This window comes from Tachysurus vachellii, chromosome 8, assembly GCF_030014155.1.
Source record: "Tachysurus vachellii isolate PV-2020 chromosome 8, HZAU_Pvac_v1, whole genome shotgun sequence".
Classification (NCBI taxonomy): Eukaryota; Metazoa; Chordata; class Actinopteri; order Siluriformes; family Bagridae; genus Tachysurus; species Tachysurus vachellii.
In genome coordinates, this window is record NC_083467.1 from 15371011 (window position 1) to 15383939 (window position 12929).

A 12929-nucleotide genomic window follows, 5' to 3' on the forward strand; every position below is an offset into this window, starting at 1 on the left:
AGTGTTGGCCACTTAAACAAAACCCTTAACACTTTCTGTACCAGGGATACTGTATCATTACAGATCCTGTTCTCTGGCCCCAGCATCCCAGCAAGCTTCATATGTGAAGAAAAGAGTTTCACTGTGCTTCAATGTATATGTGTAATAACAAGTTATGTGATTATTCTCCAAGTAAAGACTTTGTCTCATGGAGCAGGTAGAGACTGAACAGATTGTATAAGGTTGCATAACATTAAAATTTCTGGCTATAGTGGTGGAGGTAGAGAAGATGATTGACACTTTTTAAAGTACACTACATTATCACCCATCGCAGCAAAAATCAGGGGAAAGTATTCAACTGCAGCCATAAAGATGCTAATTTGATCCACACAGCAGGACAAGGGGTGGAAAGATGTATCGTTCCAAGATGGAAGCAATTTAAGCAATGAGAAAAACATATTTTTGGTTCAGTTTCTTATCATGGAAACAGATCCAGAGAGCAATGATTATGAAATAGATTATTTATTGAAGTAGCTGAGGTCAGTGTTTGGTCTTAGCATGTGTGTACATGTGTGGTGTTTCATTCTCCTAATAAGGAACAAATGTCTTTACAAATACCATCCTGACCATTGCAATGGCCGTCAGACCCATCAGGAAAACCTTAAACCATTTTAAACAGCAGCTACGCTAATTCTTCTCCACTTGCATCTCTTTTTCTAACCATCCCGAGTCATGCAGTGATTGTACCAGCTTCAGTTGTATTCTGTGTCATGAAGATTTCTGACCTTAACTGAGAAGAGGTCAACCCTGTGAGGATCCTGAGCCATCTAAAGATGTACCAGCTCCAGTTGGAGCTCCAGCGCCACTTCATGAAATTTTTGGACATTCTAAGAGGAGATGCCAACTACTGTACAGTACATGTGGCCTTTGAGGACAACAACCTTCTTATCAATACACAATTGTCAGACTGAATGTTATAATCACACCCTCTACTGTCACCAAATGAGGATGAGGTTCCCTTTTGAGTCTGGTTTCTCTCAAGGTTTCCTCGAGGGAGGTTTTTCCTTGCCACAGTCACCTCTGTCACCTCAGGCTTGCTCATTGGGGATAAATACAAACACATTTAAATATGTCCAGTATTAATCTTGAACCTTTGTATTATATTAATGATTATATTATTAAACATTTTGTATTATGTTTCTTATGTTCTGTAAAACTGCTTTAAGACAATGTCCATTGTTGAAAGCGCTATGCAAATAAATTTTAATTGAATTGAATCTTTACCTGATAAATGTAAACTTCCATCAAGACGCTAATGCAGTTCTTCATCTCATTTCTTTGCATTTGTTTGTATTTGCAGCTGTGGACATGGATGGAGGACCTGCAGAAGGAACTGTTAGAGGAGGTGTGCTCAGACTCTGTGGACTCTGTGCAAGAATTGATCAAACAGTTTCAGCAGCAGCAAGCCGCTACACTGGAGGCCACGCTCAACGTCATTAAAGAGGGAGAGGACCTCATTCAGCAACTCAGGTTAATACACGCTAAACACATGCATTCACACACACACGCACACATACACAAACACACACAAACACAAACATCAAACTGAGACCCTTTTTCTTACAGAGACTCAGCAATGAACAGTAATAAGATGCCCCACAACAGTTCTATAGCTCACATAGAGAGTGTGCTACAGCAGCTGGACGAGGCGCAGGGTCAGATGGAGGAGCTCTTTCATGAAAGAAAGATTAAACTAGACATCTTTCTTCAACTGCGCATCTTTGAACAGTACACAATTGAGGTGAGCAGATGAGGTCAAGCAGTATTGTCATTTATATGTAATATCATGTAATGTATCAGGCTTAGATTGCTCACTCTCTCTCTCTCTACTGTGACAAATATGACATGAATTTGTGCTCATTTTCAATCTGTTTATTACACATGACAAAAATGTACAATGTACATGTACTTTTCGGATTTCGTGGTATTGTTGGCTGTTTCAACAGGCTACAACTTTTCAATCCATACATGCCTCACAATAAATGAGCAGAGAACTTTTTTGTGTTTTGTGTGGGTTGATACATACAGTAAATATGTCAGTATATGAAATAATTGATTAGCAGTAGTTTATCAACACAGAAATTACATCAATACACTGTGTGGCCACACAGTCACTTTAAAATCACAGTAGCTCTCTTAGCACATTGATAAATGGTTTAGAAGGAAATTGTCTGGTAGGTTTTTCCAAGCCAGATGGAGAACTTGCCAGTTTTCACTACTGTCTCTGCAGGTACAGTACAACCACAGGGCCTCTGTCATGTTTTTGTCTCCAAAATAGTTACTTATTACTTTTCTTTCTTTAACTACTGTACATACAAACATTTAAATAGGATTTTATGTATTTTTTGAAAACCTTTTTTTTGGTAATGTAAATCATTTTCCAGATACACTGCATAAAATGAAATATTCTCTGTCCTGTAATGTCAGCCTGACACGACATGAAACTTATACAAAACTTTAAATCAATTTCTTGTAATAAAGTATTGTTTCTCTGTTTAAGTGTCTGCCATTAATCATGTGGCCTGGAAAGTTGACTGTGAATGAATTTAGACTTTTTTCCCTGTCCTGTGATGTGCAGGTCACTGCAGAACTGGACACGTGGAACGAGGATCTGGTTCGGCAGACTAGTGAATTTAGTGCAGAGGAGCCCAGTCTGGTAGAACAGAGGCTCCAGAGGCACGCTGATAGAAAATTGGCCATGAACAACATGACATATGAGGTCATCCAGCAGGGTCAAGACCTACACCAGTACATCATGGAGGTCCAGGCTTCAGGTGAGAGGGGGAAGAAGGGAAAAAGGGATGGATGGATGAATGGATGGATGGATGGATGGATAGATAGATGGATGGATGGATGGATGGATGGATGGATGGATGGATGGATGGATGGATGGGTGAATGAATGGATGAATGGATGGATGGAAGGATGGATGTTTAGATACGATTACTGTCACAAAAGCAAAACTTGAAATCAATAAGAAATCTTTAAATGCTGGCAGAGAAGCTACAGAGACAGAAATGTTTATAGGGCAGACTGATGGATGTAGATAGATGAATAAAGAAAGGGAGATAAGCAGACGTTGAGTGTCTGAGCCAACAAAGCAGCTGGGCGTTCCAGTCTCTCTGGCTTAACTTAGCAGCTGTGCACCTCTCCATGGATAGAAGTCAAAACGTAGGTTAAATAATCAAAGCCACTCTATAACCTCCCCTGTCCCTCTCTCCATATTGCCTGCAACTATCTATTTTGATTTCTATCTCTTCCACCCCTTCACTTCTCCACCCCTATAATCCTCTTGCTCTCTTTCTGTCTGCATTTCTGTGTCTTAGAGATATTTTTAACATGGGAAACAGGCTTTCTTTTTTAAACTGCTGACCCATCTCACACCCCCCCTTACTCCCCATATGGACCTTGGCTCATGAGGCTCTGCCTGTTCTAGCTTTGTAAATGCCACTCTGCCAAATCACACTGAGGCAATCTCACACACTCCCTCTAACTCGTGCACTGGGTGTGTCTTTGTCTCTTCTCTGCTGCAGGTTTGAACACTTTAATTAAGCTGCATAACCCGATCTTCTTATTTGAATTTATTTTAACACAGTTTATACATTTTGTCTATCGCACTTTAAATAATTATTTTTCAATTTTGCACATTTTTCATTGCATTTTTTCTGCTATTCTGTTCAAGAAAATGGATACATGCATAACCTTATGGTGGATTAATAAATGATGTGTCCCTCTACAATGGCCGTAAATAATAAATCATGCACCATATGGTTTTACTATATTGACCCCAAGCAATATAATGCACACAGGTTGCCCAGTGCACGTGACACTCCATGGAGAAAGTAAATAGGTACTGCCACCCAGTGGCTATTATAGGTATATGCATCACTACATTCAAGCGTTGTTCCTCTGTTACTGCAATTGAATTTAAAAGTTTACATTCTCCTGACTTACCTAAATTTATCTAAATTATTTATCTAAAAGACCCCCTGGCAAAAAAGGACACAAATCAATTTATGCTGATATCCACACCAGTCGAAAATATTTGTTCATTTACATTTGGGAGACACCCAATCTTACATTTATTTCATTAATATACTTGAGAGTTCAGATAAGAGTTAAGGGCTTTATTCAAGGGCACAGAGGTGGCTGATTGGTGGTCCTGGGATTTGAACTCACAACCTTCCACTCAGTTGTCCAACATCACCACTTCCCATGCTCCTGCTCTCCTTCACAGTCTTATTTATATCTAGACGCAATACAGCATCTGCCTATCTGCTTGTTTTTGAACAATAGGAGGAAATCTGTGTAAGCATTCAGAGAACATGTGAACATGCAGAATTCTGCACAGACAGTGACTCAAGCTCATGATCAAACCCAGAATCTTGGAGCTGTGCGGCACAAATGCAACAACATCACTGCACCAGCATGCCACCCTCAATCCAAAACATCAGATCTTTTTAAATGTTAATAATAATAGTTAAAATATGTTAGAGATTGACAGTGATTTTCTCAGATTGCAGACCTGATTTAAAGGAGACAGAGACATCTGCTAGAAATATAAACAACAGTCATGCATAGTTAGAAGAGCAGATTTAATATGTATGTAGTCATGCATGATGTTATGTGTTGTACCGAGGTTCAGGAGAAACAAGGAATGCCAATAAAAACCATATGAATTTATATCATAATATATATCTTAACTTGATGTGATTTTGTTCATTGAAATAATAAAAACTGAAAAATCTGTGAAACCTAGCACACTGATTTTTTTTTTTGTCTTCCCTTACATTGCAAACAGGGTTTGAAAACATTTCCATTCAATTTTTCTAATTATCCTTTATTCGTTTCCACACAGCAAGGCAAAACACTCTCATTCGTGTGTGTGTGTGTATGTGTAGGCATTGAGTTAACAGGGGAGAAGGAAGTGGATTTGGCAACGCAGGTTCAGGAGCTGCTGGAGTTTCTTCATGAAAAACAACATGAATTGGACATAAGTGCAGAGCAGACACAGAAACGGCTAGAGCAGTGTCTCCAACTGCGCCATCTACAGGCTGAGGTTAAACAGGTAAAGCATTTACACACACACACACACACACACACACACACACACACACACACACAATCCTGCACAATTATAACATATTCATAAATCTATAGGCACAAAGCATATTCAAAACACACCTACATGCAAAAGCATCCATCTTATACTACTTCAATGCTCGATGCTCATTTCAGGGAAGGCTTGACAGTAGAAATGTAGCAAAATCTGGCCTGCCAAGTAGCAGCAAAAGTTTGAGAAAGCTTAACATTATGCAAATGAGTGCAACCACCAGATTGCATGGCTTTGCAAAGGAGAAAGTGTTTTATTTGCTGCAAATAAATCCATAAAACAGCCATAGAAACACATATCTAACAGAAGTATGTGACAGAAACATATGCAGGTGCATACATAGTGTTAGAAATATAACCGACTGAACCGTTCAGCTTGAGTCATCCGTATGCAAATCAGAGAGAACAGCAGTCATGCAGAAATCTGTCACATTTAAAGCAAGTGTGCTGTGAAGTCTAAGTGGAAAGCTATGAAGACTTTCAGTACAGAATAGTGTAGTGTGTGTCCTCATTCTCAGTCTCACCTCTCCAGGCAAAACATCAAAGATTGGCCATATGAATAAAACATGACTTCTCTTAGGTGTGGTGTTCATACAGAATCCTTCCGTGAACATCCCTGGTTCTATATCATTCAGCGATCCCGTCTCATGACGTTCATTATTAAATTGAATGACAACAATACGCTAGACTAGACAACACTAGCCACACCCTGAGTGATGACCCTCTTTTTTATTAATAATAATACTTTGCTACCCTGACTTTTAATGAAGGTAGTCCGTATACAGTCCCTACAGGATTTTTGTGATTGTTGCAGCCAAAAATGCTTCAGCTTTTATAAATTTTGTGATGCAGTTAGCAGAGTATTTTGGATGGACTGTCTGTGGATCTAAAGGAACAATTAGAGAACTGTATAGACTTCCTATACTGTACAGGTCTACATTTTTTTAGGCCTGGGAGTCAGATTGGTGTATACATGTCCTTTGATTTTTAAGCAAAGATTAACATTCAGAATTCATCATCTGTAGCAGGTTAAAGAAAAATATCACAAAATAACATCCAATTACACAATCAGTAAACTACAGTATCTTTACACAGAACTATCAGTTGTGTTAATCCAGACAGAGGGTCAGAGGCTAATGATGCCTCCGGCTAATCTGATGTCTGTCACTCCTTCCTGCTTTCTCCGAGCTCGTCTCTTTCAGGATGTAATAAAGGGTCAAGCAGAGTCTCCAGAGAGAGCCATCAAGTGCCTCCACTTACATACGTGCTAATAGAGAGAAATGGGCTGATTAATGCAGATTCAGAACGAGAGAGAGAGAGAGAGAGAGAGAGAGAGAGAGAGAGAGAGAGAGAGAGAGAATGAGGCTTACCCTAAAACCACCAGGGAATCTGTTTTCATGTATGTTTAAAATTCAAAAAGCAGAAAACTGGTTGAATTAGTCGAGCATATAAAGCTTTAAATACTACTGAAACCAAACACTGCTATGAATTATTCATGACGTTCATGTTCCATATATGTGTGTGGTGGCCGGGGAAATCCTGTCACAATGTGAAATTTATTTTATCTACACTTTTAAAAATGAAAGGTTTTCCTGAACTGAAATGTGTTTCTCTTTTGCATCTCAGAAATTTCAAGCATGAGTAAATTTATAGATATATGCTATAAATTATGTTGAGGTATAACACTCTGTTAACTTATAAGTTTATTAGCTATATGCTGTTATTTTATGCTGTACGTTTGCTCAAATTTGTTTAATGCTGGACATGTTTTTATACATTGGATAAAAGCAACTGTTATGTATTGATATAATTCCCATGGCTTATAATAATTATCAATATAATAATGATGATAATATAAACAATGTAAAAACGTATACATTTAACTAAGAAAGCTATTTTTCTCATACTGTATATATCGGCTCCTTATCTAACTAATGTTAGAGAAATCCTAGTTTCGAAACTTAATATAAACATTTCTACATTGTTTTGGGGAAATATATTTATGATTTCTTGTGTAAAAATAGGTGCAAATATTTTGCTAGAATTCAGATTCAGCAGCATTTGATGCGTTTTCCCAGAATGCCACACATACTCATTAAGAAGATGTAAAAGCTGCAGTACATTCTGGGTTGATGTTCATTTCCTAATCGTGTGTGTGCGTGTGTGTGTCATTTTGTGTTTAGGTGCTCATTTTGTGTCATTTTGTGTTTAGGTGCTCAGTTGGATCCGCAATGGTGAGTCTATGCTGAATGCCAGCATGGTTAATGCCAGCTCACTGTCTGAGGCAGAACAATTACAGCGAGAACACGAACAGTTCCAGCTTGCTATAGAGGTACATAGCACACACATACACACACACACCTCCATACACATGCAGAATCAGTTACAGTGAGAACACAAACAGTTCCAGCTTGCTATAGAGGTACATAGCACATACACACACACACACACACACACACACACACACCTCCATACACACGCACAACCAGTTACAGTGAGAACACAAACAGTTCCAGCTTGCAATAAAGGTACACGAGCACATGCACACACACATGCACGCACACACACATGCACGCACACACACATGCACACATACACACAAACACATACACACACACATACACTCACACACATACAAATACACACACACACACACATGCACACACACAAATACACACACACACAACCACCGTAAAACCTACACAGCTCAGAGCAGCTCTGGAACCCATTTAAGGAGATAAATACAAAACCTCTTAAAAACGTATTAGCAGCATTTTATTACATCAGTACACAGGATGTAACTGTAGCAGTAATAATCATTAGTATTTCAGCTCCTGCTCTTTCCCCTTGTAAGGAATAGTTTTACGTGAAGAACTTTAGGCCAGGATTTTGTATGGAAGAGAACATTCTGATGAAACACCACAAGGACGGAGCAGGAGCTGTTAGTCTACAGCCTTAACAATACACCTAGAGAGAAGTATGACTCATAGCTCCTTTATAAATATTTTCCCTTCTTGGAGTTGGTATTTTAGGCTTCTTGGCTCATGTGGAAGTTTAAAGATGATGCACTGAAGCTTTAACTATTACATACCCTGCATGACATGCAGATCCAGTCTATTTTATAAACATGTTTTCATTCATTCATTCATTCATTTTCTACCGCTGATCCGAACTACCTCAGGTCACGGGGAGCCTGTGCCTATCTCAGGTGTCATCAGGCATCAAGGCAGGATTTCTACACTTCTTTTATAACTACTAAATCTTTTAAATCTGTGTGTAAATACTAATGCATGCAGTAGAAATGTCTGTTGTACTGAAGGTTAAATAGGAAGGTAAAAGGGCACAGACAAGATCACTGCTGAGAGAAATCTAAACATGATTAGATATCTATGGATGTTACTGTAAAGTGCTTTGTAAAAATGTCCATAGTTAAAAGCGATATACAAATAGAATAAAATTGAATTGAATGTCTGTCGTTGTTCCAGTAAAAGAAGACACTGTCTGGTTTAACTTCCACATTGTTTTTTTGTTGTTTTAAGTTCTAGGATTTTTAACTAATTATCATTTGTATTCATTTTCTGTATTTGTCGCCGTCTCCAGTCCCTGTTCCACGCTAACTCTCTTCAGAAGACCCATCAGAGTGCACTGCAGGTCCAGCAGAAGGCAGAAGTCATGCTGCAAGCGGGCCACTATGACCCTGACGCCATCCGCACCTGTGCTGAAAAGGTGGCCATGCACTGGCAGCAGCTCATGCTAAAAATGGAGGACAGGCTCAAGCTAGTTAACGCTTCGGTGGCCTTCTACAAGACCTCTGAGCAGGTGAAATGCACCACTGCACCATCTGCTGGTTACTCAATAAATACCATAATACACAATATTCATGTGTTGATCTCCAAGTAATCAACCTGAACATGAAATTTATAGAAAAAAGGACACACCTAAAGAATCGATGGGTTTGTTAAATAGAAATGAAGGATGGTTTATTATGAACTTGTGTGTATGATGTATATAGGTGTGCAGTGTGTTGGAGAGTTTGGAGCAGGAATACCGACGGGATGAGGACTGGTGTGGAGGACATGATAAGCTGGGATCTTTAGCTGAGAGTGACCACGTATTGCCTCTCATCAGCAAACATCTGGAGCAGAAAGAGGCTTTCCTGAAGGTAAATCAAAAACGATCACGTGCATTTAGGATAGGATACTAATGTAAGCTCACTTTTACTACATACTGTATGTAGCCATAATGGACATATAGGGAAATCAGTAGATTTTGCTTTTTTTTTACTAGTACACTGCTGTTTCATTCTGCTGGTGGAATAAACAATGACATATCTGACATTTTAATAAACAAATGAATTATTTTATCGCCACAAGTCTGGTATAAAACTAGTCAGGACAATGCTGGTTTACAGTGTGAGATGTTTTTGCTTCTGTTGGGATAATCTTACACAGAATTTTAGTGGTTTAATAACGCTGTCAGGGTTTTAGATGCTTATGAACAAGTACTGGGGGCAGGAATGGGTTTAATATCCCCATTTACTGAAGATAGAATCATTTGTATGAAAAAACTAATCTGAGAGGTTTATGTTTTGTATTTTGTTAGGACAGCTATTGCCCCTTGTAGGCTAGGGAAAAAGTTTATGAAAAACTATTATTCTTTATATTCTGAGTGTCCACTTTTATAGGGTTTCTAAGTCTTTCAGCTCTACTGTGAAGTGTTACATGACAAAGAAATTAAATGTTGAACATGGACACCACAAGAAATTCCAGTTTCTTGGCCTCTGGTAAAGAGTTAAATGTAAAATCATGGCCAGTTTAGTAAACTCATAAACCATCCACCAAAACTTGCTTGTCTGATCTAACAGTTAATGATTTAACAGTTAAGTGCTGTATCATAAGAAACTTCTACAGTATATTATCCAAATCTTTATCTTTGCATGCAGACACAAAGGAGACTGAAGAATTCAGATACTTTTAAAAGGGCTCTGTTTATTTCTGTTTATATGTTTACATTTTAAATGTACTTTCTATATTACTATCATTTATAATACATGTATGTACACTATTTTAGACCTTTTGAACTGTGTTTTTTGTGTTGGGTCTTATGTCTTTTTTTTAATTCCCAGATTTTAGTGAAGCTTAAATTCTGAAATAATGAAATAATTCTCTGTGATGTTCGTAGCTCTGCTTTATGAGATGATCTCTTTTAGCCGCTGTAATTCCTTCCAAATTTGTGTTAATGTGTACTTCACAGTTTCTCACTAATCCACTTTTCTCTACTTATTGCCCAGATTAGTTTAGTGTAAAATCGAATTGTGTGTGTAATTATCTGTAGATGTCACTCTGAAAAAACATAATGAGTGTTTTGTATCATTCTACTAAACTGATCCTCTGACGTGACTGAAGCAGTCACAAAGGCAGGACTTGTTTAGGGCTCTGATCTCTGTTTCTGATAACATGCTTGTTTCAGGCATGTACTCTAGCCAGACGTAATGCTGAAGTTTTTCTCAAGTACATCCACCGCAACAACGTCAGCATTCCTGCCTCCTCTGGCAACACGCGCAGCTCCGAGCAGCAGGTCAAAGGTCAGACTGCCGTAGGCAGATTCACGTTGTGTTCTTGTATGTGGGTCAGATAAAAACTGTAGCATCTATTCCGTAAACACTTTTGGTTAACAATGCTGAATGCACGCATCTTTTAAGGTTCACTGATAGTCTACATTATCTTCTCTTATAGCAATCCTTAATGAGCTGTTACAGAGGGAGAACAGAGTCCTGCACTTCTGGACCATGAAGAAGCGCCGCTTGGATCAGTGCCAGCAATATGTGGTGTTTGAACGCAGCACTAAACAGGTGAGATTAATCATACCAGACAGCAGGATACACACACACATACACACACACATACATACATTCACTATTCCTCACCATTTGTATAGTGATGCCATCTGTACCAAAATAATTCGTATTTTATATGTATATGCCTTTTTATATCTTTTATACTTCCTCACACCTGCGACGTTTCTTTATCTCCACAATGCAGGCGTTGGACTGGCTTCAGGAGGCAGGTGAATATTTCCTCTCAACTCACAACACTGTAGGAGACTCAGCTGAGAAAACTCAAGAGTTGCTGAAAGAGTATGAGAACTTCTGTGTCCCTGCTAAGGTATGTATAGCTCACACAATACTTTCTCTCTGTCTTTTTCATCAGCACTGTCCACCATGTGTTTCTGTTTGAACAACTGAAGATGCTTCTAGGTCTTAATATTTTTCAAATACATATGAAGTAAACTTGCCAGAAAGACTCACATTAAAGGAGATTAAAGGTGAACCTCAGGACTGTGATCCTACCAAATAATGTCAAGAGTAAGAATAATTTACTTTCACGAGGGTGCAAGTGACCAGCATTTTGTAATGTATTTATAGTATTCTTAGTAACTGATGGGTTAAGCGCAGGTCACAGGTTTTTCAATTAGTAACAACAAAAAATGTTTTTCAATTTTTTTTTATCTAAATCTGATCTATAGTTACAAACTCGAGTGTATGTTGAGGAACTGAAAGAGACAGAATTCACACACCATGCTGAAAAGTCTGTGTCTTGAGTGATTTCTAGTGTTTTACAGGACATCTTGGTGTTTTTATGAAATGGTCAGTTCAGTACAAAGAGATTTATTAAGGAGTTGACATTGAGACATTGCAGATGAGAATTTCAGACAGGAGAAACAAATGATTTTACAATTTTGAAAGTATTGCTTCAAATCTCTAATGTCTTTTCAAATGATCTTTCCCTGCATCCGGTTAAGGCTACGGCCATTTTGGGGAGTGTATACAGTATACACACTGCCTTTCCTTTTGTTATTGCACTTAACCAGACTCACAACAGAGACTTCTAAAAAAATGACCCTCTACATCTTTGTTCATTCTTAGATCTTTTTTTTTCTCTCTCAGCAGATTTTCAAACATGCACAAACACACACCTGTATACTGAAACCTTCACACTTACAGTCTTTTCCAAACTCTATCACACAGAGAGACTCAGTCATTTAGCATTTAGGATAAATACTGCATGTTGTATCTCTCAGCAAACCAAGGAGAAGGTAAAGCTGCTCATCCAGTTGGCTGACAACTTTGTGGAGAAGGGCCATGTGCATGTGACCGAGCTGAAGAAATGGGTGAGCACGGTGGACAGGCGTTACAGAGACTTCTCCCAGCGCATGGGCCAATACCGCTGCGGCTTGGAGAACGTGCTCGGCATCAGCACTGAGGTGACAAAGCACCTGCTCAACATCTTAACCACATATACAGCACAAATACTAGATACAGAACACTTGCACTATTTTTTCTGACTCAGTAAAGAAACACATAGGATTATTTAAATGGCTTAAAACACTTTTACTTATGAGCCTGTTTTGGGTTGGATAAAGAAGTTTACATCCACTACGACTACATCATGCCATTGCTGCGGTAGTAACGATGCAACTTTAGTTGATCCAGAGATTTTTTTGCGTCTAACCACATTTTGTTAACTGTGTTAATCGGGTTTCACTTTGCACACAGACAATGAAAGGTTAATGATGAGCCATACTTTCCTACAGCAGCAAAAAATTGCTTTTACCTCAGATTATCTATGACAGAATGTGTGTATCTGTCTCGCTTTCAGCATAATAAGGACCTGGAGTTAGATATCATTCCAGCCAGCCTGACTGATCCAGAAGTCAAACTCCGTGAACCCATCCATGAGGTCAATGAGGAGAAAAGGAAGTCAGCCAGAAAGAAAGAG

The 12929-nt window shown here is 38.6% G+C and overlaps 1 protein-coding gene across 2 annotated transcripts in view; it reads left to right on the top strand.

The window, feature by feature from the left end:
* kalrna (kalirin RhoGEF kinase a) overlaps window positions 1-12929 on the top strand; it is a 150850-nt gene that overhangs the window by 91487 nt on the left and 46434 nt on the right. For both annotated transcript variants that reach the window (XM_060876506.1, XM_060876505.1), the window contains exons 12-23: window positions 1340-1509; window positions 1606-1780; window positions 2618-2813; window positions 4941-5107; window positions 7364-7483; window positions 8752-8970; window positions 9164-9313; window positions 10621-10735; window positions 10887-11002; window positions 11193-11315; window positions 12232-12414; window positions 12810-12928. In XM_060876506.1, the coding sequence (XP_060732489.1) occupies window positions 1340-1509; window positions 1606-1780; window positions 2618-2813; window positions 4941-5107; window positions 7364-7483; window positions 8752-8970; window positions 9164-9313; window positions 10621-10735; window positions 10887-11002; window positions 11193-11315; window positions 12232-12414; window positions 12810-12928 (1853 nt within the window). The remainder of the gene's footprint in view (window positions 1-1339; window positions 1510-1605; window positions 1781-2617; window positions 2814-4940; window positions 5108-7363; window positions 7484-8751; window positions 8971-9163; window positions 9314-10620; window positions 10736-10886; window positions 11003-11192; window positions 11316-12231; window positions 12415-12809; window position 12929) is intronic.